Source organism: Oncorhynchus mykiss, chromosome 17 (assembly GCF_057628025.1).
Source record: "Oncorhynchus mykiss isolate SJ-2025 chromosome 17, ASM5762802v1, whole genome shotgun sequence".
Lineage (NCBI taxonomy): Eukaryota > Metazoa > Chordata > Actinopteri > Salmoniformes > Salmonidae > Oncorhynchus > Oncorhynchus mykiss.
This window is the reverse complement of record NC_143038.1, coordinates 181,942-207,500: the sequence shown is the minus strand read 5'-3', so window position 1 is coordinate 207,500 and position 25,559 is coordinate 181,942. Positions and strand designations below refer to the sequence as shown.

At 44.3% G+C, this 25,559-nt stretch overlaps 1 protein-coding gene across 1 annotated transcript in view; it reads left to right on the top strand.

Annotated features, from left to right (window-relative positions):
• The window catches only part of LOC118940348 (voltage-dependent P/Q-type calcium channel subunit alpha-1A-like), a gene marked incomplete at its 3' end in the record, with an annotated part of 236,254 nt that overhangs the window by 30,650 nt on the left and 180,045 nt on the right, over positions 1 to 25,559 (top strand). Inside the window, 1 exon segment of the mRNA XM_090204325.1 lies at positions 1,946 to 2,353. Coding sequence (XP_090060451.1) covers positions 1,950 to 2,353 — 404 coding nt within the window.

Here is a 25,559-nt window from a genome sequence, read left to right as displayed (position 1 = left end):
ACACACAGACATACGACCCGTGTTGATTTCAATTACTTGCTGCTGTGTTGCTGTGTTCTAATCTGTACTGGTTTAATTAAGTGTTTTTTCTCTCTCCCTCTTTCTCTCTCTTCCATTAATTCCATTGTTGTTTGTCCTCTACCTTTTCATCCCATTTTTCATCCTTCTTTTCCTTTGAACCCCTATTAATCTTCTATGACTCCATACCTCCATCCCTTCATCAACCCCCTTTTCCTCTCCCCCCTCTCTCTCTCCCCCCTCTCTCTGTCTCTCTCCCCCCCTCTGTCTCTCTCTCTCTCTCTCTCTCTCTGTCTCTATCTCTCTCTCTCTCTCTCTCTCTCTCCATATTTGTTCTTCTACTCTACCCTTTCAAATCTCTCCATATCATTCTCCTTTCTATCCCCCTCTCACTCTCCATATCTTCTCCTTTCTATCCCCCTCTCACTCTCCATATCTTTCTCCTTTCTATCTCCTCTCTCTTCATATCTTTCTCCTTTCTATCCCCCTCTCACTCTCCATATCTTTCTCCTTTCTATCTCCTCTCTCTTCATATCTTTCTCCTTTCTATCCCCCTCTCACTCTCCGTATCTTTCTCCTTTCTATCCCCCTCTCACTCTCCATATCTTTCTCCTTTCTATCCCCCTCTCACTCTCCATATCTTTCTCCTTTCTATCCCCTCTCTCTTCATATCTTTCTCCTTTATATCCCACTCTCTCTTCATATCTTTCTCTTTTCTATCCCCCTCTCTCTTCATATCTTTCTCCTTTCTATCCCCCTCTCACTCTCCATATCTTTCTCCTTTCTATCCCCCTCTCTCTTCATATCTTTCTCCTTTCTATCCCCTCTCTCTTCATATCATTCTCCTTTCTATCCCACTCTCTCTTCATATCTTTCTCCTTTCTATCCCCCTCTCACTCTCCATATCTTTCTCTTTTCTATCCTCTCTCTCTTCATATCTTTCTCCTTTCTATCCCCTCTCTCTTCATATCTTTCTCCTTTCTATCCCCTCTCTCTTCATATCTGTCTCCTTTCTATCCCCTCTCTCTTCATATCTTTCTCCTTTCTATCCCCCTCTCACTCTCCATATCTTTCTCTTTTCTATCCCCTCTCTCTTCATATCTTTCTCCTTTCTATCCCCTCTCTCTTCATATCTTTCTCTTTTCTATCCCCTCTCTCTTCATATCTTTCTCCTTTCTATCCCCTCTCTCTTCATATCTTTCTCCTTTCTATCCCCTCTCTCCCTCTTCCTCCCTCTCCCCTTAACCCAATATATATTCTCTGTCCTTCTACTCCCCCTCTCACCCTGCACCTCCTATTTTTTTAAAACCCCCTCTTTTCTCTCCCCATCATCTCTCTCCCCCTACACCTCTTTTCTCCCCCCATCATCTCTCTCCCCCTACACCTCTTTTCTCCCCATCATCTCTCTCACCCTACACCTCTTTTCTCCCCCATCATCTCTCCCCCTACACCTCTTTTCTCCCCCATCACCTCTCTCCCCCTACACCTCTTTTCCCCTCCCCCTCTCCCCCTACACCTCTTTTCCCTCCCCCTCTCCACCACACCTCTTTTCTCCCCCCCTCTCCCCCTACACCTCTTTTCCCCTCCCCCTCTCCCCCTACACCTCTTTTCTCCCCCCCTCTCCCCCACACCTCTTTTCTCCCCCATCATCTCTCTCCCCCTACACCTCTCTCCCCCTCCCCCTCTCCCCCTACACCTCTTTCCCCCTCCCCCTCTCCCTCACACCTCTTTTCTCCCCCCATCATCTCTCTCCCCCTACACCTCTCTCCCCCTACACCTCTCCCCCTACACCTCTCTCCCCCTCCCCCTCTCCCCCTACACATCTTTCCCCCTCCCCCTCTCCCCCTACACCTCTCTCCCCATCCCCCTCTCCCCCCTCCCCCTCTCCCCCTACACCTCTTTTCCCCTCCCCCTCTCCCCCCTACAGCTCTATGCTGTCCCCGCTGTATGCAGATGGCTCCGTCATCGTGGAGAGAAGAGTACCAGCGCCGGCCTTGTGGCCAGCTGACGGTATGCCACCCACCTCCCAAAACCATCGCCCACTCCGATGCCACCCACCGCCCACCAGCGGGTCCAGCGTCTGTGCCAACCCCACCTACTACCACGCCGTCTATGACGTGCGGGTCGACAAATGCCGGGATGCCCCGTTTCTCAGTGGGCGCGGCAAGGCGGGGAGGGGTCCTGGGGGGTCACTGGCTCTGGTGGCGGCAGATGGCGACCCGTTAGCGCCCCCTGTGAGGCGGCGAGGGGGACTGGTGGATCACAGGGATGTGATTAAGGCTCACCAGTCACACAAGCTGCAGAGCACGCCACAGGCCAGACGCAAGGAGTGGGAGTGAGTATTATTACTCAGTATTAATGAGGATTACTGCATATTGCTAAGTATTACTGTGTATTACTAAGTATTAATGTAAGGGATGGGGGTGAGTATTATTATTATTATTATTACTGACTGAGTGTAGGGACTAGGGAGGGAGTGTTACTGACTGAGTGTAGGGACTAGGGAGGGAGTGTTACTGACTGAGTGTAGAGACTAGGGAGGGAGTGTTACTGACTGAGTGTAGGGACTAGGGAGGGAGTGTTACTGACTGAGTGTAGGGACTAGGGAGGGAGTGTTACTGACTGAGTGTAGGGACTAGGGAGGGAGTGTTACTGACTGAGTGTAGGGACTAGGGAGGGAGTGTTACTGACTGAGTGTAGGGACTAGGGAGGGAGTGTTACTGACTGAGTGTAGGGACTAGGGAGTGAGTGTTACTGACTGAGTGTAGGGACTAGGGAGGGAGTGTTACTGACTGAGTGTAGGGACTAGGGAGTGAGTGTTACTGACTGAGTGTGGGGACTAGGTAGGGAGTGTTACTGACTGAGTGTGGGGACTAGGGAGGGAGTGTTACTGACTGAGTGTAGGGACTAGGGAGGGAGTGTTACTGACTGAGTGTAGGGACTAGGGAGGGAGTGTTACTGACTGAGTGTAGGGACTAGGGAGTGAGTGTTACTGACTGAGTGTAGGGACTAGGGAGGGAGTGTTACTGACTGAGTGTAGGGACTAGGGAGGGAGTGTTACTGACTGAGTGTAGGGACTAGGGAGGGAGTGTTACTGACTGAGTGTAGGGACTAGGGAGGGAGTGTTACTGACTGAGTGTAGGGACTAGGGAGGGAGTGTTACTGACTGAGTGTAGGGACTAGGGAGGGAGTGTTACTGACTGAGTGTAGGGACTAGGGAGGGAGTGTTACTGACTGAGTGTAGGGACTAGGGAGGGAGTGTTACTGACTGAGTGTAGGGACTAGGGAGTGAGTGTTACTTGATGAGAAATGTTGGAGAACACAACACACAAAGTAGACCTAAATTGGAGTCAGAATGATTATAGCTAAATCTCACTTCTGACACCAGTTTAAGTTGTGTTTTATGTAAAGGATTTATTGACGCTAGGAGTGGGATTGAGTATTCATTATTATCACTAATTATTATCACTATTATCACTAAATGACCTGGTGGAGAGTTTTGTGTAGTGCGGTGATTCATTTCATTACTACCAAATGAGGAGAGACAAACGTATCACACAAGTCAGAGTTATACTTAAACTAAATCTTTATTCACTTATTAATAAGGGAGCAGGTCAAACAACACACATATATAAAGTGAATGGATTGAGGGCTCTACGATAATACTGGCTGGTCAACCAATCAGATGATTTGCCCAGAGACAAAAGTACAGAGGTGTGTTATAGCTAAGATACACCCCTTTCAACCTACATGACAAACAACAGATGTATGGAATGGGTCACAAGGTTAAGATTAGTATGAATGTTTATTTTAAATTTACAATCTGTAGAAGCTATGAGAATAGGAAGGTTCAATTATTTTGTGAAGCATCACAGCACAGTTGAAAAATATTTGACAAGTCCGAAATCCGAAATGGATGATGTTGAGAGACAGATGGGAGGGGTTGAGTGGAGCTGAACGGTGGGACTAATAACAAGATAAACAATGTAGGGCATAAGGGATCTGTAGAATGTATATAGGTTCGGAGCTTTTGTGAAATAGCATAGTTACAAATAGAAATCAAACTGGATGGACATCAGAAATAGAGGAAGGACTAAGAACAAACAAGAGAGAACTATTGTAAAGTAGACTGTCTGTAGAATGTGTATAAGATGTATGGATTGAAGGTGGAAGCAGAAGTGTTTATTAGTTTACTCCAATTGGGGGATCGGCGGAAGGGTTTGCAGGGAATAATAATAAAGGTATATTATTTTAAAAAGTATGTATGTCTATATAGGTATGTGTATGTATATATGTGTATAAATATGCATGTGTGTATGGATATATATATTTACCAAAAAAATATGGGGGATTGGAAATGGTGCAGACAATTACATTGGAAGCAACATTCTTTCCGCAATATTAAGCTGATCCTCCCTAAAAAAATAAATACAAAAAAAGATGAGCATGAAAGATGCTTCTAATTCACAGCAGACAGTATGTCATTGTGTAGAGACCAGGGTCTGGCCCTGGAGTCATCTCTTCCTTATAGAACAGAAACATTAACTCATGATCTGGAATGCGGTCTCTTTAGGTTTTATCACCCAAAGACATGCTAAATCTCCCAGAGGCTCATCCTCAGTAGAACACACAGAGAGGAGCCTTCTAACAGCCCCTTATTCTGTTGCATAAAACAACCATTTGATGCAATAACAGCATTATAACAGAATCTTGTCATTTCTGTTCTGACAGTAGTTACATGTCTGAGTGATACGACTAGCTACTAGCTCCTTGGTTTAGTTATTAAAGAAAATGATCTGGGGTGGTTACTGTAGACCAGGGCTTTTCAGATCTGACCCAACGAGGTCCAGACTACTGTAGACCAGGGCTTTTCAGATCTGACCCTACGAGGTCCAGACTACTGTAGACCAGGGCTTTTCAGATCTGACCCTACGAGGTCCAGACTACTGTAGACCAGGGCTTTTCAGATCTGACCCTACGAGGTCCAGACTACTGCTGCTTTTCTCTTCTACCTGATCATTAATAGCACACACCTGTTGTCCCAGGTCTAAATCAGTCCCTGGTTGGAGAAGAGAAAAAAAAATAACAGTGGATCTGGCTTCCAGGTCCATATTTAAATTTGAGGGCTGTAGACTGTACCCCATGCCAGACGCAGTGGGAGTATCATTTGGGTGGAAGTGTTGGAACGAGTGACACATTTAGCCTCCTGTTATTGATGCAGAGGGATGGACTGTTCTGGTAGAAGTGTTCTGGAATCATACATTATACATAATCATCAGTACAATAGGCAGACACACCATCACTGAGATACATTGTACTATTTCTTCTCATTTTTTATTTATTTATTCTTTTTTATTTAACCAGGTAGGTCAGTTGAGAACAAGTTCTCATTTACAACTGCGACCTGGCCAAGATAGAGCAAAGCAGTGCGACAAAAACAACAACACAGAGTTACACATAAACAAACTTACAGTCAATAACACAATAGAAAAAGTCTATATACAGTGTGTGCAAATAGCGTGAGGAGGAAAGGCAATGAATAGGCCAATAGTAGCGAAGTAATTACAGTTTAGCAGATGAACACTGGAGTGATAAATAGCAGATGATGATGATGATGTGCAAGTAGAAATACTGGTGCGCAAAATATATTTTCTAAAGTTGATAAAACAATATGGGGATGAGGTAGGTAGTTGGATGGGCAGTTTACAGATGGGCTGTGTACAGCTGTAACGATCGGTCATTGGCAGCAGAGAACTGGAAGGAAAGGCAGCCAAAGGACTGACTGGTTGGCTTTGGGGATGACCAGTGAAATATACCTGCTGGAGCGTGTGCTATGGGTGGGTGTTGCTATGGTGACCAGTGAGCTGAGATAAGGTTGTGCTTTACCTAGCAAAGACTTATAGATGACCTGGAGCCAGTGGGTCTGGCAACGAATATTTAGGTAGGGCCAGCCGCCGAGAGCATACAGGTCGCAGTGGTGGGTGGTATATGGGGCTTTGGTGACAAAACGGATGGCACTGTGATAGACTGCAACCAGTTTGCTGAGTGGTGTTGGAGGCTATTTTGTAAATGACATTGCCGAAGTCGAGGAACGGCAGGATGATCAGTTTTACGAGGGTATGTTTGGCAGCGTGAGAGAAGGAGGCTTTGTTGTAAAATAGGAAGCCAATTCTAGATTTAATTTTGCATTGGAGATGCTTAATATGAGTCTGGAAGGAGAGTTTACAGTCGAGCCAGACACCTAGGTATTTGTAGTTGTCCACATATTCTAAGTCAGAACTGTCCAGAGTAGTGATGCTAGTCGTTCCAACCAGTCATCCCAACCAGTCAGTCAGTCATCCCAACCAGTCAGTCAGTCATCCCAACCAGTCAGTCAGTCATCCCAACCAGTCAGTCAGTCACTCAGTCATCCCAACCAGTCATCCCAACCAGTCAGTCATCCCAACCAGTCAGTCAGTCATCCCAACCAGTCACAGTCATCCCAACCTGTCACAGTCATCCCAAAAAGTCAGTCAGTCAGTCTATCCGTCTGTCTGTACGTCAGTAGCTGATATACAAGTGCAGCCAGACCCCTAATAACCCCATGGTCCTCATGTCTAAATATGAGCTACCTCACGCATGGCTGTTCCTCCCCTTACCCAAGTACATTAGCACCTCATCACACCTCGCTGCCTGCCACAATACAGAGATGATGTTAGAACTGTGGAATAGTGCTTCCATGTTTTCCCTAAACAATGCCCCTGAGCCAGACACTTCCAACTGTACAATAGCTGACTGATGTACTGTGCTGCTGTCTAGTCCATCAGACCAGTCTGCCACTCAGTCATTTGCTCTACTGTAGCCTTGCGGCTCTGGGCAAAAGAAGTGCACTATATAGGGAATAGGGAGCCATTTGGGACTCACACAATGCCCTTGAGTCTGAGTTGTAACCGTCTGTACTATGCTGCTGTCTAGTTCATCATCATCACCACCCTGACCCAGGCCGTCAGTAGGTAGGTGTACTACTGTAGCGTACACCGGCGCAGACCCAGTGTACAGGTAGAAGAACTGTGGAACACTGCCTCTATGTTCTCTCTCAACAATGAGTTGTAACTCTAGAATCAATGATTCTGCTCTCTCATCTGTGTGCTGCTGTCTAGTCCACGAGGACAACCAGACCCTGGACAGTCAGTCACTAGCTGCTAGCTATTAGGGGCCTTAGGGGTGGATTTATAGTGTTGTTTTGACAAACAGACAGACAGATAGACAGGCAGCACAGGAGGACCCTGACCCATTTACCAGTCTGGGGCCCTGGGCCTGACACACACACACACACACACACACACACACACACACACACACACACACACACACACACACACACACACACACACACACACACACACACACATACACTGGGCCTGACATATACAGCTCTGTTGCCTTTATGAGAGGTATTAGTTTTGACAGGTAGAGAGAGAGGAAGATGCCCTGCTCAGGCCCTCTCTCTCTCTCTCTCTCTCTCTCGCTCTTGCTCTTGCTTTTGCTCTCTCTGTCTCCCTCTGCCTCTCTCTCTCTCTCTCCTGCATCCACGCTGAATTTGTTCTCTCACTCACTGACTCACTGTCTGTCTGTCTGTCAGTCTGTCTGTCTCATTCTCTCACAGTCCATTATGGCTAAATGAGATCTAACGACTTCAAACGATGTGAGTGTGTCCGGCCCTGTGTGTGTGTATGAATCATCCTCCCTACAGGGATAAGCCAGCTCAGGTTGTCCCTTTCTGACCCAACTGCATCTGTTCCCCATCCCTGGTCTCCTCCTCCCCCTTTTTCATATCTCTCATATCTCTCTCTCTCTGAATTTATTCTCTCACTGATTGATCTCACTGACTCAGTCATCCACCCATCTCTCTCTCTCTCCCCCCTCATCTGTCGGTCTCTATTCCTCTCCTCTCTCCCTCCGCCTCTCTCTCACTAACAAATATGGCCAAATGGGATCAAAGTTCTTCCAGCAGAACACATGAATGATCATTGTTACCTACTGGGACAAGCTCAGTTTGTACCTTTTCTCTTTTAGCTATCAATGTTGTACTTATTGGACCCATCTGAGCCCTCAGCCTCTTCTACTGCTCCTCTTCTTCATCTCTCTCCCCCTCTTCTACTGCCCCTCTTCTTCATCTCTCTCCCCCTCTTCTACTGCTCTTCTTCATCTCTCTCCCCCTCTGTTCTCTGTCTCTCTCTCTTCCCATCTCTCTCTCTCTCCCCCCTCTGTTCTCTCTCTCTTCCCATCTCTCTCTCTCTCCCGCTCCCCCTCTGTTCTGTCTCTCTCTTCCTATCTCTCTCTCTCTCCCTCTCCCCCTCTGTTCTGTCTCTCTCTTCCTATCTCTCTCTCTCTCCCTCTCCCCCTCTGTTCTGTCTGTCTCTTCCTATCTCTCTCTCTCCCTCTCCCCCTCTGTTCTGTCTCTCTCTTCCTATCTCTCTCTCTCTCCCTCTCCCCCTCTGTTCTGTCTCTCTCTTCCCATCTCTCTCTCTCTCCCCCCTCTGTTCTCTCTCTCTTCCCATCTCTCTCTCTCTCCCGCTCCCCCTCTGTTCTGTCTCTCTCTTCCTATCTCTCTCCCTCTCCCCCTCTGTTCTGTCTCTCTCTTCCTATCTCTCTCCCTCTCCCCCTCTGTTCTGTCTCTCTCTTCCTATCTCTCTCTCTCCCTCTCCCCCTCTGTTCTGTCTCTCTCTTCCTATCTCTCTCTCTCTCCCTCTCCCCGTCTGTTCTGTCTCTCTCTTCCTATCTCTCTCTCCCCCTCTGTTCTCTGTCTCTTCCCATCTCTCTCTCTCCCTCTGTTCTGTCTCTCTCTTCCCATCTCTCTATCCCCCTGTTCTCTCTCTCTTCCTATCTCTCTCCCCCTCTGTTCTGTCTCTCTCTCTCTCTCTCTCTCTCTCTCTCTGTGTGTGTACTCATTCACCTCTCTCTCGCTCTCCTCCCTTGTTCTCCTCTTCCTCTACTCTTCTCTCGCTCTCTCTGTCTGTCTGTCTCTGAGTGTGTCCATTGGCCAGGTTGGTGTGTTGTTAGGCTCCAGCTGCTACTGTGGGTCACTGGGGTGGCTTATTCACTCCAGCGACTGCACAGTCCCCTGGGCTCTGCACTGAGCCACATCGCTCCTGGGAGGACACATGGAACGGTGGACATTTTGGATCCAAAAACACTACACTAGAGCCAGTTTCATAGTCTTCAGGGTGCTCACCTAAACATTGGGATTTCACAGGGGAAATAGACACTGAGCGGTGTGCTTCACCCTGGTTGGTGGAGTCTGAAACATGTCAGTGTTTGGAAGAGCGGGACACTAATGGATATTGAGTGGTTCATTCAATCAAGGTGATCAAGTGATGGCAGTTAGTGACTGATGTTCCCTGATGAAATGTTTTCTCAAGATGCAGTTTTGCATGGGTCGTATATACGTTTCTTTCATGGGTGTCTGGAGAGATGTCATTTTGGCTGAAAAGCAGAACCGATTTTAATGTCTGACTGCCTGGACATTGACAGTGGGACACTAATGGATTCTGAGTGGACTACACTGCTTGACTGAAAGCTCTGTACTGGTATAAGGTGCTCTATTTAATTAAACATTGGGTCGTGTTCAATCAGCACCGAACGGAAAGAAAACAGAAACAGGGAGTGATTACCTGGACTTATCCGATAAGAAATACTGTCTTTTTCCGTTGCAAAACTTTTTAAAACGTGTCCTAATGAACACGAGTCACGACCCAACACTGCAGTAGTTACTCAGCCAGTGTTATGTCAGGGTTCTCTCGCTTTCTCTACTGCAGCAGTTGCATTCGGATCTGTGATGGTCCTCACCTGCACATCAGTTATAATTAAACATACCATAACAAACCATTTTGGATCAACAGCCGAACCAGTTTCCTATAATTCGGGGTGTAGAGCAAAACATGGGGATTTTGCCAGGTGTCGTGTTGGAAGTGGAGAGTGGGAGACCAGTTTCAATGGCTGACTGTCCTACTGGACATTGACAGTGAGACACTAATGGATTCTGTACAGCTATTAGGTGTCCAATTCAATTAAACATGGGTCGTGTTCAATCAGCACCGAACGGAAAGAAAACAGAAACAGGGAGTGATTACCTGGACTTATCCAGCTCTTTCTGTTGCAAAATGGTTTTAAACATTGTGCCCTAATGAACAATTACACAAACTGCAGTACTTACCAGAGTCAGTGTTATGTCGGGGTTCGCCGTTTCACAATTCATGTAGACATTTATCATGACCTATTTAGACTGTAATGTTAGCATGAAAGTATACGGTTTCGTACCAAAGGGCACCCTATTTCCTGTTTAGTGCACTACTTTTGACCAGTACCAATGTGCTCATAGGTACTAGGATATCATTTGGGACACACTAAACCCCCATGCATAGTGACATAAACATGTAGTTGGTTTTGCTGTTAGTGGTTTTGGGTAGTGAAATCTGGGTGAAAATAGCAGGCCTCTCTCCTCCCCCCTCCCACCTCTGAGGTATATAACATAGTTGTCTTCAACATAAGGCTTTGGTTCTCACTCTCTCTCTCTCTCTCTCTCTCAATTCATACGGCTTTGGTTCTCTCTCTCTCTCTCTCTCAATTCAAAAGGCTTTGGTTCTCTCTCTCTCTCTCTCAATTCAAAAGGCTTTGGTTCTCTCTCTCTCTCGCTCAATTCAAAAGGCTTTGGTTCTCTCTCTCTCGCTCAATTCAAAAGGCTTTGGTTCTCTCTCTCTCTCGCTCAATTCAAAAGGCTTTGGTTCTCTCTCTCTCTCCCTCTCAATTCAAAAGGCTTTGGTTCTCTCTCTCTCTCAATTCAAAAGGCTTTGGTTCTCTCTCTCTCTCTCTCAATTCAAAAGGCTTTGGTTCTCTCTCTCTCTCAATTCAAAAGGCTTTGGTTCTCTCTCTCTCTCTCTCTCTCGCAATTCAAAAGGCTTTGGTTCTCTCTCTCTCTCTCAATTCAAAAGGCTTTGGTTCTCTCTCTCTCTCTCAATTCAAAAGGCTTTGTTTCTCTCTCTCTCTCTCTCAATTCAAAAGGCTTTGGTTATCTCTCTCTCTCTCAATTCAAAAGGCTTTGGTTCTCTCTCTCTCTCTCTCTCAATTCAAAAGGCTTTGGTTCTCTCTCTCTCAATTCAAAAGGCTTTGTTGGCATGGGAAACATATGTTTACTTTGTCAATGGAATAGAAAATAAACAAAAGGGAAATAAACAGTGGAAACATTAGTAAACATTACACACAAGAAAAGAATCTAGACATTTCAAATGTTATATTATTGGCTATGTACAGTGTTGTAACATCGTGCAAGTAGTTGAAGTATAAAAGGGAAATAAATAAACAGGTTGTGTTTATAATGTTGTTTGTTCTCCACTGGTTGTCCGTTTCTCATGACAACGGGCCACACATCATGCTGCTGTGACTGCACACTGCAGTATTTCACCTTACACATATAGGACTTTATCAATGTTTGATTTGTTTTCTAATTCTTTGTGGGTCTGTGTGGTCTATGGGAAATATGTGTCTCTAATATGGTCACACATTTGGCAGGAGGTTAAGAAGTGTAGCTCATTGTGCAGGCAGTGGCCACAAAGCTGGTCATCTTTCGAGAGCCAGGTCTGCCTTTGGCGGCCTCGATTTAATAGCAAGGTTAAGCTCACTGAGTCTGTACATAGTCAAAGCTTTCCTTCATTTTGGGTCAGTCCCAGTGGTCTGGTATTCTGCCACTGTGTACTCTATGTTTAGGGCCAAATAGCATTCTAGTTCTCAGTTTCTATATTTTAGTTCTCATGATTTTGTTGGGTCTAATTGTGCTGCTGTCCTGAGGTTCTGTTTGTGAACAGAGCTCCAGAACAAGCTCTCTCTCACTCAATAGCTATTCACTCTGCTTCTTTCTCTCTCTCTCTCTCTCTCTCTCCACCCCCTCTCTTCGTCTATGAGGGGTATTGATGGTGTGTGTGTGTGTTGGTGGGTGGATGAGCTGGATGAGCTGGTGCCTGGTTGTGTCACTGCGCTTTAGGGGGTATAGAGGTACAGCCTCTGACGATCTAAAGAAGTAAGAGACAAGGAATGTGTGTTTCGTTGCTTAGTCACCAACCATGAGTCTGAGAGAAGTCTCCACAGTCACCTATCTCAGTGTGGTATTTCACCCTGTTCTGTGTCTCTATCTCTCTCTCTATTCAATTTACATTTAAGGGGCTTTATTGTCATGGGAAACACATGTTTACATTGCCAAAGCAAGTGAAGAAAATAAGAAAAAGTGAAATAAACAATACAAAATGAACAGTAAACATTACACTCACAAAAGTTCCAAAATAATAAAGACATTACAGATGTCATATCATGTGTTACAGTGTTGTACAGTGTTGTAATGATGTGAAAATAGTTAGAGTAAAAAAGGAAAAATAAATAAACATAAATATGGGTTGTATTTACAATGGTTTTTGTTCTTCACTGATTGCCCTTTTTCTCGTGGCAACAGATCACAAATCTTGCTGCTGTGACACACTGTGGAATTTAACCCAGTAGATATGGAAGTTTATCAAAATTGGGTTTGTTTTCAAATTCTTTGTGAGTCTGTGTTATCTGAGGGAAATATGTGTCTCTAATATTGGGCAGGAGGTTAGGAAGTGCAGCTCAGTTTCCACCTCATTTTGTCTGAGGAAAATATGTGTCTCTAATATGGTCATACATTTGGCCATATTACATTTTGTGGACAGTGAGCACATAGCCTGTCTTCTCTTGAGAGCCAGGTCTGTCTACGGCAGCCTTTCTCAATAGCAAGGCTATGCTCACTGAGTCTGTACATAGTCAAAGCTTTCCTTATGTTTGGGTCAGTCACAGTGGTCAGGTATTCTGCCACTGTGTACTCTCTGTTTAGGGCCAAATAGCATTCTAGTTTGCGCATTTATTTTGTTGATTCTTTCCAATGTGTCAAGTAATTATCTTTTTGTTTTCTCATGATATATGGTTGGGTCTAATTGTGCTGCTGTCCTGGGGCTCTGTGGGGTGTGTTTGTGAACAGAGCCCCAGGACCAGCTTGCTTAGGGGACTCTTCTCCATGTTCATCTCTCTGTAGGTGATGGCTTTGTTATGGAAGGTTTGGGAATCGCTTCCCTTTAGGTCCAACAAAAAGTGATAAAGCTGCACCATCAGAGGGGGGTGCGTACGGCCCAGTACATCACTGGGGCCAAGCTTCCTGCCATCCAGGACCTCTATACCAGGTGGTGTCACCCTAGTCAGACTGTTCTGTGCTACCGCACTTTAAACGCGGCTGCTACTCTCTGTTTATTATCTATGCAGTCACTTTAACTCTGCCTACATGTACAAATGACCTCGACTAATACAATTTGGTTTGTAGAATTGAACATCTCTTTTCTGGATTTTTAATAATTAGTGGGTATCGGCCTAATTCTGCTCTGCAGGCATTTCCATAAAGGGTAATGGGTTCTAGAACTGATTCAAGTCTTTTTTGCCCGTCCTAATTGGTATGTCGAATTTTATGTTATTTTTGATGGCGTAGAAGACCCTTCTTGCCTTGTCTCAGCTCGTTCACAGCTTTGTGGAAGTTACCTGTGGCGCTGATGTTTAGGCCAAGGTATGTATAGTTTTTTGTGTGCTCTAGGGTAACGGTGTCTAGATGGAATTTGTATTTGTGGTCCTGGCAACTGGATCTTTTTTGGAACACCATTATTTTTTGTCTTACTGAGATTTACTGTCAGGGCCCTTGTCTGACAGAATCTGTGCAGAAGGTCTAGGTGCTGCTGTAGACCCTCATTGGTTGGGGACAGAAGCACCAGATCATCAGCAAACAGTAGACATTTGACTTCAGATTCTAGTATGGTGAGGCCGGGTGCTGCAGACTGTTCTAGTGACCTCCCCAATTCGTTGATATATATGTTGAAGAGGGTGGAGCTTAACCTGCATCCCTGTCTCACCCCACAGAAAGAAATGTGTTTTTTTTGCCAATTTTAACGACACACTTGTTTGTGTACATGGATTTTATCATTTCATGTTTTTCCTCCAACATCACTTTTCACCAATTTGTATAGCAGACCCTCATGCCAAATTGAGTCGAATGCCATTTCGAAATGAACAAACTATGAGAAGACTTTGCCTTTGTTTTGGTTTGTTTGTTTGTTAATTAGGGTGTATATGTGGTCTGTATTTTGGTAAGAAGCCAATTTGACATTTGCTCAGCACATTGTTTTCACTGAGGAAATGCTGGAGGCTTCTGTTGATACTGCAGAAGATTTTCCCGATCACACAGATTCCACGTTAATTGTTTGGGCCAAATTTGTCTCCACTTTTGTGGATTGGGGTGATCAGATATTGGGTAAGATGCCAGAGCTGAGGATAATATTGAAGAGTTTGAGTCAACTTGAATTTGTGGTGTGTATATTTAGTTTCAGTATACCATCAACACCACATGCAGTTTTGGGTTGGAGGGTTTGTATTTTGTCCTGTAGTTAATCCAATGGGTGCTAGTAGTCTTTAATTGTAATGTATATATTTATGTTCTTAGTGATTTTCTCTCTCTACATCTCTCTCTCTCTTCACCTCCCCCTGTCGGCTCTGAGCAGCTGTTACCGAGTAAGAGCTCTCCAAATTGTCGAGAAACACACACACCTCGCCCACACACCACTGTACACAAGGTCACTACTCATAATATACATAGATATTTAAACAACCTAATGTTCGCTCGGCTCTAGAACACACACACGTGCGCACACGCACACACACACACACACACACACACACACACACACACACACACACACACACACGTACACATACACACCCGTACACATATACACACACACACACACACACACACACACACACACACACACACACACACACACTCTGAATAGATACTTTTTGTTTGTATAACACTTACATTTTCAGTACCAGCTATTTATACAAAACTTCCTGAAACAAGCCATTACCCTTTGTTATTATCATGGCATTTCATTTTTCAGGTCATTACTTAAATATTAATCAACAAATTTAGACATGCCAGGTTGGAGGGAATCTTGTCACATTTTCGTATTGACAACATTAAGTCAAAATAAAGATATGCCTACCTTGTCCTGGTCTGTTGGCTTTTCTGTAAATATTCTTTATCCGACACACAAAACCATTCAAACAAAGTCTGATGGGTTCTCGCTCACCTTTCCCGAAATATTCGCATAACGTCACAAATCCTGCTATTGTAGTCAAAATAGGCATTTTTACAGATGAAATCATGACAGGAGCGTTTGATTCTCATTAAAGAGATGACGTCCAGACAGGCTACTTTAGGAACCTTTCTAAATACACATCTACAGAGAGAATCAGCGAACTCACACACCGGAGCAACGCTGATAATCGAGTGGGAGAGTGTTAGAAAGATTTATCGAATACTGCGAGGAACTATTTATTTATTATTTATTATAATTTGAATGGTTGTAAAAAAAAAAGACTAAAAAAACGTGTTGACTTACTGTGTGAGGTGAAGAAAAAAACGAGGCCAGCTGGGCACTCACCTACATTTGACGAGAAGCCGACCAGGTATTTCTACGCGTGATCAGGCATGCGCCCTCCGTCACCATTAACAGGACAGAGAAACCAGATGCATGCTCATTTCTCACATGTAACGCGTAAATTATGGTATGAAATAAACCAAAACTTGTTTCTCACAAGCGTAGCAGGTTGTGAACTCTGCAAACATTGTTTCCACTCTGAGAATGAGAACGGTAAATTACTGTAATTAATACATGCATTAACAGAAATTATTGTAACCAAATGACCGGGATTAACAGTGGCCTGTTTTACAGACGGTAGGCGACACTGTATATAGCCTGGTCTACTATTCTACTTTGCGGGATAGGAGGGCGGCACTTTTTTTTGTCTCACCTAGGGAGGCATATCGGCCAGGACCAGGGAGGCATATCGGCCAGGACCAGGGAGGCATATCGGCCAGGACCAGGGAGGCATATCGGCCAGGACCAGGGAGGCATATCGGCCAGGACCAGGGAGGCATATCGGCCAGGACCAGGGAGGCATATCGGCCAGGACCAGGGAGGCATATCGGCCAGGACCAGGGAGGCATATCGGCCAGGACCAGGGAGGCATATCGGCCAGGACCAGGGAGGCATATCGGCCAGGACCAGGGAGGCATATCGGCCAGGACCAGGGAGGCATATCGGCCAGGACCAGGGAGGCATATCGGCCAGGACCAGGCGTGATCAGACTATAAATTAAGAAAAGAGTCCGTATCAAATTACACCATGCCAGGTTGGAGAGGATTATAGGCCTCAGAGCCAGAACAGAACTTGTCGACTGCTGTTGAATAACATTCAACCTTTTTTTTAAAAATAAGATCGATTTATTTATTTACTGGCAAGCAATGAAAACGTATGTTGTATAAAAGAAAGACCACACATCAAAGGATTTGTTGCTGAAGTGGCATAGCCTACAGCCCTACACCCCCACACATCTAGGCATTAGCTGCTCCAGCATCAAAAGACCGTTGGAAAGAGGAGGAGATGTAGAACGTTTAATAGACAGACTAAATTAACGAAATAAGAGCTTATGATCATTAGTAACCACTCCCACTATTAGGTCAAGTTTATACTTTACTTAAATAAAGTTAATACAACGTAAATAAAGTTAATAAAATAAAGTTATTAAAACATTTAAATCAAGTTATTAAAACATTTAAATCAAGTTAATAAAGTTATTAAAACATTTAAATAAAGTTATTAAAACATTTAAATAAAGTTATTAAAACATGTAAATAAAGTTATTAAAACATTTAAATAAAGTTATTAAAACATGTAAATAAAGTTATTAAAACATTTAAATAAAGTTATTAACACATTTAAATAAAGTTAATAAAACATTTAAATAAAGTTAATAAAACATGTAAATAAAGTTATTAAAACATTTAAATAAAGTTAATAAAACATGTAAATAAAGTTATTAAAACATTTAAATAATCCTAAAATGATTGTAGCCTGGTTTTGACAGGTTTTTTTTATGTTCATGAAGGTCTTCATTCATAACTGTCAGTTACACGGTTAATCAGTCACCGTCACATCACAGCCCACGCGCCCACGCACACGCACGCGCACACACACACACACACACACACACACACACACACACACACACACACACACACACACACACACACACACAAGCATGCAATCAAACACTACCATTCACTTACACACAAGCACCCACACATAATCAGTAGACTTGGCTCCTTATAAAAACCTTTGCATACATTAACATCCACAAATGTATAGATGACTGTAAATAGATTACATGCCTGTCAACATCTGCAATACAACTGCTACCAAAACGAACCCGTTTGTGTGTGTGCAGGGGGAGGAGTGTTTGTGTGTGTGTAGGGGGAGGAGTGTTTGTGTGTGTGTGTGTAGGGGGGAGTAGGGTTTGTGTGTGTGTAGGGGGAGGAGTGTGTGTGTGTGTGTGTGTGTGTGTAGGGGGGAGTAGGGTTTGTGTGTGTGTAGGAGGAGGAGTGTTTGTGTGTGTGTAGGGGGAGGAGTGTTTGTGTGTGTGTGTAGGTAGGGGGGAGGAGAGTTTGTGTGTGTCAACCAACGCTACTGGCTCCTAGCCTGGATCCCTAATTCCGCCCTGAGGGAGAAGAGGCTAGAAAGGCACACACACACACACACACACACACACACACACTGATAGACACACACACACACACACGCACACACACTGATAGACACACACACACACACACACACACACTGATAGACACACACACACTGATAGACACACACACACACACACACACACACACACTGATAGACACACGCACACAAAGTCTAAAGCCGTTATACAGCACAGCAAAGATTAAAAACAGCAGAATTTGTTTATCCGACATGTTGTGGTTGTGTGAGGCTTGGTGCTCACAGAATCAGTAGGCTATTAAACAAACACTCAAACAGGCAACACAAGAAGGATCTGCCTTATTTCTGTAGATGTATATATGGATGATTTATAAAGCCAGGCACATTTAACAGTTAGGCTATTGATTATAGACCTAATTAAGTTGGTTTCCTCTCTCCTCACTTATCTTAGGCAATTAAGGCAAGGACTGTTTTCTAGTCTCCTAGTCTTTCTTTTTTGCTACTGCTCGACTCAAGAAATCTCGATTGACCAACAGCCTATCAACCAAACAATCGACCAGTCGACTAAATGGGATCATCCCTAGTAAACTATAAGGCAGGGGTTCCCTTACTTTTTTGGCCCACGACCCCACTTTGATATGTGAAACTTCTCGGGAAGCCAACCATGTGAAAACAAAAGATGTAATTAACAGCCCATGTTGACTTGTTTACCTGGGGCTGTGGCAGTCAATGGAAAACATTCTAACAGTATTTCTGATGGTCTTCTCGATTTACCATTACATACTTTTAATGTGGGGCTATGATCGTCAAATGCAAATGAGTTTGATATAATGTCTCTTATCCACCGCCACTAATGAGATAGGTGTGGCTTGATGCATGACGCTTCAGAGATTCTCAAAGTCAGGGGGCGTGGTCGACAATGCACACCTCATCCAACCTGCATAGATATAGTCCATATGGCAGAGGGAGATACATTCATAACCAGAGTACATAGATATAGTCCACATGGCAGAGGGAGACACATTCATAACCAGAGTACATAGATATAGTCCACATGGCAGAGGGAGATACATTCATAACCAGAGTACATAGATATAGTCCACATGGCAGAGGGAGACACATTCATAACCAGAGTACATAGATATAGTCCATATGGGAGAGGGAGACACGTTCATAACCAGAGTACATAGATATAGTCCATATGGCAGAGGGAGACACATTCATAACCAGAGTACATAGATATAGTTCATATGGCAGAGGGAGACACATTCATAACCAGAGTACATAGATATAGTCCACATGGCAGAGGGAGACACGTTCATAACCAGAGTACATAGATATAGTCCATATGGCAGAGGGAGACACGTTCATAACCAGAGTACATAGATATAGTCCATATGGCAGAGGGAGACATGTTCATAACCAGAGTACATAGATATAGTCCTTATGGCAGAGGGAGACACGTTCATAACCAGAGTACATAGATATAGTCCACATGGCAGAGGGAGACACGTTCATAACCAGAGTACATAGATATAGTCCACATGGCAGAGGGAGACACATTCATAACCAGAGTACATAGATATAGTCCATATGGCAGAGGGAGATACATTCATAACCAGAGTACATAGATATAGTCCACATGGCAGAGGGAGACACATTCATAACCAGAGTACATAGATATAGTCCACATGGCAGAGGGAGACACGTTCATAACCAGAGTACATAGATATAGTCCACATGGCAGAGGGAGACACGTTCATAACCAGAGTACATAGATATAGTCCACATGGCAGAGGGAGATACATTCATAACCAGAGTACATAGATATAGTCCACATGGCAGAGGGAGACACATTCATAACCAGAGTACATAGATATAGTCCACATGGCAGAGGGAGACACGTTCATAACCAGAGTACATAGATATAGTCCACATGGCAGAGGGAGACACATTCATAACCAGAGTACATAGATATAGTCCACATGGCAGAGGGAGATACATTCATAACCAGAGTACATAGATATAGTCCACATGGCAGAGGGAGACACATTCATAACCAGAGTACATAGATATAGTCCATATGGCAGAGGGAGATACATTCATAACCAGAGTACATAGATATAGTCCATATGGCAGAGGGAGACACATTCATAACCAGAGTACATAGATATAGTCCATATGGGAGAGGGAGACACGTTCATAACCAGAGTACATAGATATAGTCCACATGGCAGAGGGAGATACATTCATAACCAGAGTACATAGATATAGTCCACATGGCAGAGGGAGACACGTTCATAACCAGAGTACATAGATATAGTCCATATGGCAGAGGGAGACATGTTCATAACCAGAGTACATAGATATAGTCCATATGGCAGAGGGAGACACATTCATAACCAGAGTACATAGATATAGTCCATATGGCAGAGGGAGACACATTCATAACCAGAGTACATAGATATAGTCCACATGGCAGAGGGAGATACATTCATAACCAGAGTACATAGATATAGTCCATATGGCAGAGGGAGATACATTCATAACCAGAGTACATAGATATAGTCCACATGGCAGAGGGAGACACGTTCATAACCAGAGTACATAGATATAGTCCACATGGCAGAGGGAGACACGTTCATAACCAGAGTACATAGATATAGTCCACATGGCAGAGGGAGATACATTCATAACCAGAGTACATAGATATAGTCCACATGGCAGAGGGAGACACATTCATAACCAGAGTACATAGATATAGTCCACATGGCAGAGGGAGACACGTTCATAACCAGAGTACATAGATATAGTCCACATGGCAGAGGGAGACACATTCATAACCAGAGTACATAGATATAGTCCACATGGCAGAGGGAGACATGTTCATAACCAGAGTACATAGATATAGTCCACATGGCAGAGGGAGACACGTTCATAACCAGAGTACATAGATATAGTCCACATGGCAGAGGGAGATACATTCATAACCAGAGTACATAGATATAGTCCACATGGCAGAGGGAGACACATTCATAACCAGAGTACATAGATATAGTCCACATGGCAGAGGGAGACACGTTCATAACCAGAGTACATAGATATAGTCCACATGGCAGAGGGAGACACATTCATAACCAGAGTACATAGATATAGTCCACATGGCAGAGGGAGATACATTCATAACCAGAGTACATAGATATAGTCCACATGGCAGAGGGAGACACATTCATAACCAGAGTACATAGATATAGTCCATATGGCAGAGGGAGATACATTCATAACCAGAGTACATAGATATAGTCCATATGGCAGAGGGAGACACATTCATAACCAGAGTACATAGATATAGTCCATATGGGAGAGGGAGACACGTTCATAACCAGAGTACATAGATATAGTCCACATGGCAGAGGGAGATACATTCATAACCAGAGTACATAGATATAGTCCACATGGCAGAGGGAGACACGTTCATAACCAGAGTACATAGATATAGTCCATATGGCAGAGGGAGACATGTTCATAACCAGAGTACATAGATATAGTCCATATGGCAGAGGGAGACACATTCATAACCAGAGTACATAGATATAGTCCATATGGCAGAGGGAGACACATTCATAACCAGAGTACATAGATATAGTCCACATGGCAGAGGGAGACACATTCATAACCAGAGTACATAGATATAGTCCATATGGCAGAGGGAGACACATTCATAACCAGAGTACATAGATATAGTCCATATGGCAGAGGGAGACACATTCATAACCAGAGTACATAGATATAGTCCACATGGCAGAGGGAGACACATTCATAACCAGAGTACATAGATATAGTCCATATGGCAGAGGGAGACATGTTCATAACCAGAGTACATAGATATAGTCCATATGGCAGAGGGAGACACATTCATAACCAGAGTACATAGATATAGTCCACATGGCAGAGGGAGACACATTCATAACCAGAGTACATAGATATAGTCCATATGGCAGAGGGAGACACATTCATAACCAGAGTACATAGATATAGTCCACATGGCAGAGGGAGACATGTTCATAACCAGAGTACATAGATATAGTCCATATGGCAGAGGGAGACACATTCATAACCAGAGTACATAGATATAGTCCACATGGCAGAGGGAGATACATTCATAACCAGAGTACATAGATATAGTCCACATGGCAGAGGGAAACACGTTCATAACCAGAGTACATAGATATAGTCCATATGGGAGAGGGAGACACATTCATAACCAGAGTACATAGATATAGTCCACATGGCAGAGGGAGACACGTTCATAACCAGAGTACATAGATATAGTCCATATGGGAGAGGGAGACACATTCATAACCAGAGTACATAGATATAGTCCACATGGCAGAGGGAGACACGTTCATAACCAGAGTACATAGATATAGTCCATATGGGAGAGGGAGACACGTTCATAACCAGAGTACATAGATATAGTCTAGCTAGCTAACCAACGACTATAGCGATGTATTTGAGAGAAAAGATTGTGCAACTTTTTTTAACGTTTCAAATTAACATTGGAGACGTAATATAGTTCACACGTTGTCAACAGTCTAATCCAACCCGTCTCTTTTGTCGCTGAACATCCAACCCGTCTCTTTTGTCGCTGAACATCCAACCCGTCTCTTTTGTCGCTGAACATCCAACCCGTCTCTTTTGTCGCTGAACATCCAACCCGTCTCTTTTGTCGCTGAACATCCAACCCGTCTCTTTTGTCGCTGAACAGCCAACCCGTCTCTTTTGTCGCTGAACATCCAACCCGTCTCTTTTGTCGCTGAACAGCCAACCCGTCTCTTTTGTTGCTGAACATCCAACCCGTCTCTTTTGTCGCTGAACATCCAACCCGTCTCTTTTGTCGCTGAACATCCAACCCGTCTCTTTTGTCGCTGAACAGCCAACCCGTCTCTTTTGTCGCTGAACATCCAACCCGTCTCTTTTGTCGCTGAACATCCAACCCGTCTCTTTTGTCGCTGAACATCCAACCCGTCTCTTTTGTCGCTGAACAACCAACCCGTCTCTTTTGTCGCTGAACAGCCAACCCGTCTCTTTTGTTGCTGAACATCCAACCCGTCTCTTTTGTTGCTGAACATCCAACCCGTCTCTTTTGTTGCTGAACATCCAACCCGTCTCTTTTGTTGCTGAACATCCAACCCGTCTCTTTTGTTGCTGAACATCCAACCCGTCTCTTTTGTTGCTGAACATCCAACCCGTCTCTTTTGTTGCTGAACAGCCAACCCGTCTCTTTTGTCGCTGAACATCCAACCCGTCTCTTTTGTCGCTGAACATCCAACCCGTCTCTTTTGTCGCTGAACAACCAACCCGTCTCTTTTGTCGCTGAACAGCCAACCCGTCTCTTTTGTTGCTGAACATCCAACCCGTCTCTTTTGTTGCTGAACATCCAACCCGTCTCTTTTGTTGCTGAACATCCAACCCGTCTCTTTTGTTGCTGAACATCCAACCCGTCTCTTTTGTTGCTGAACATCCAACCCGTCTCTTTTGTTGCTGAACATCCAACCCGTCTCTTTTGTTGCTGAACAGCCAACCCGTCTCTTTTGTCGCTGAACATCCAACCCGTCTCTTTTGTCGCTGAACAGCCAACCCGTCTCTTTTGTCGCTGAACATCCAACCCGTCTCTTTTGTCGCTGAACAACCAACCCATCTCTTTTGTCGCTGAACAGCCAACCCGTCTCTTTTGTCGCTGAACATCCAACCCGTCTCTTTTGTCGCTGAACAACCAACCCATCTCTTTTGTCGCTGAACAGCCAACCCGTCTCTTTTGTCGCTGAACATCCAATCCGTCTCTTTTGTCGCTGAACAACCAACCCATCTCTTTTGTCGCTGAACAGCCAACCCGTCTCTTTTGTTGCTGAACAGCCAACCCGTCTCTTTTGTCGCTGAACAGCCAACCCGTCTCTTTTGTCGCTGAACAACCAACCCATCTCTTTTGTCGCTGAACAGCCAACCCGTCTCTTTTGTCGCTGAACAGCCAAACCCTCTCTTTTGTTGCTGAACAGCCAACCCGTCTCTTTTGTCGCTGAACAACCAACCCATCTCTTTTGTCGCTGAACAACCAACCCCTCTCTTTTGTCGCTGAACAGCCAACCCCTCTCTTTTGTTGCTGAACATCCAACCCGTCTCTTTTGTCGCTGAACAGCCGACCCTTCTCTTTTGTTGCTGAACAACCAACCCGTCTCTTTTGTCGCTGAACAGCCAACCCGTCTATTTAGACAGATTAGAAACCGGAGGAGACGGAGAAAGAGTGAAAGTGGGACATGCAGAAGTGAGAATTGGACCCCAGACTTAATAATGGTACATTTCATTGGAATTTCATTGCAATTTTTCCATATCTAGGAAAACCAAAGTTCCGAAGCATGGACCTAATATAGTGTATAAGAGGACAGGCTGGGCCTAATATAGTGTATAAGAGGACAGGCTGGACCTAATATAGTGTATAAGAGGACAGGCTGGGCCTAATATAGTGTATAAGAGGACAGGCTGGACCTAATATAGTGTATAAGAGGTCAGGCTGGACCTAATATAGTGTATAAGAGGACAGGCTGGACCTAATATAGTGTATAAGAGGACAGGCTGGGCCTAATATAGTGTATAAGAGGACAGGCTGGACCTAATATAGTGTATAAGAGGACAGGCTGGGCCTAATATAGTGTATAAGAGGACAGGCTGGGCCTAATATAGTGTATAAGAGGACAGGCTGGGCCTAATATAGTGTATAAGAGGACAGGCTGGACCTAATATAGTGTATAAGAGGACAGGCTGGGCCTAATATAGTGTATAAGAGGACAGGCTGGGCCTAATATAGTGTATAAGAGGACAGGCTGGGCCTAATATAGTGTATAAGAGGTCAGGCTGGACCTAATATAGTGTATAAGAGGTCAGGCTGGACCTAATATAGTGTATAAGAGGACAGGCTGGGCCTAATATAGTGTATAAGAGGACAGGCTGGGCCTAATATAGTGTATAAGAGGACAGGCTGGGCCTAATATAGTGTATAAGAGGTCAGGCTGGACCTAATATAGTGTATAAGAGGTCAGGCTGGACCTAATATAGTGTATAAGAGGTCAGGCTGGACCTAATATAGTGTATAAGAGGACAGGCTGGACCTAATATAGTGTATAAGAGGTCAGGCTGGACCTAATATAGTGTATAAGAGGTCAGGCTGGACCTAATATAGTGTATAAGAGGACAGGCTGGGCCTAATATAGTGTATAAGAGGTCAGGCTGGACCTAATATAGTGTATAAGAGGTCAGGCTGGACCTAATATAGTGTATAAGAGGTCAGGCTGGACCTAATATAGTGTATAAGAGGACAGGCTGGGCCTAATATAGTGTATAAGAGGACAGGCTGGGCCTAATATAGTGTATAAGAGGACAGGCTGGGCCTAATATAGTGTATAAGAGGTCAGGCTGGACCTAATATAGTGTATAAGAGGTCAGGCTGGACCTAATATAGTGTATAAGAGGTCAGGCTGGACCTAATATAGTGTATAAGAGGACAGGCTGGACCTAATATAGTGTATAAGAGGTCAGGCTGGGCCTAATATAGTGTATAAGAGGACAGGCTGGGCCTAATATAGTGTATAAGAGGACAGGCTGGGCCTAATATAGTGTATAAGAGGACAGGCTGGACCTAATATAGTGTATAAGAGGTCAGGCTGGACCTAATATAGTGTATAAGAGGACAGGCTGGGCCTAATATAGTGTATAAGAGGTCAGGCTGGGCCTAATATAGTGTATAAGAGGTCAGGCTGGGCCTAATATAGTGTATAAGAGGTCAGGCTGGACCTAATATAGTGTATAAGAGGTCAGGCTGGACCTAATATAGTGTATAAGAGG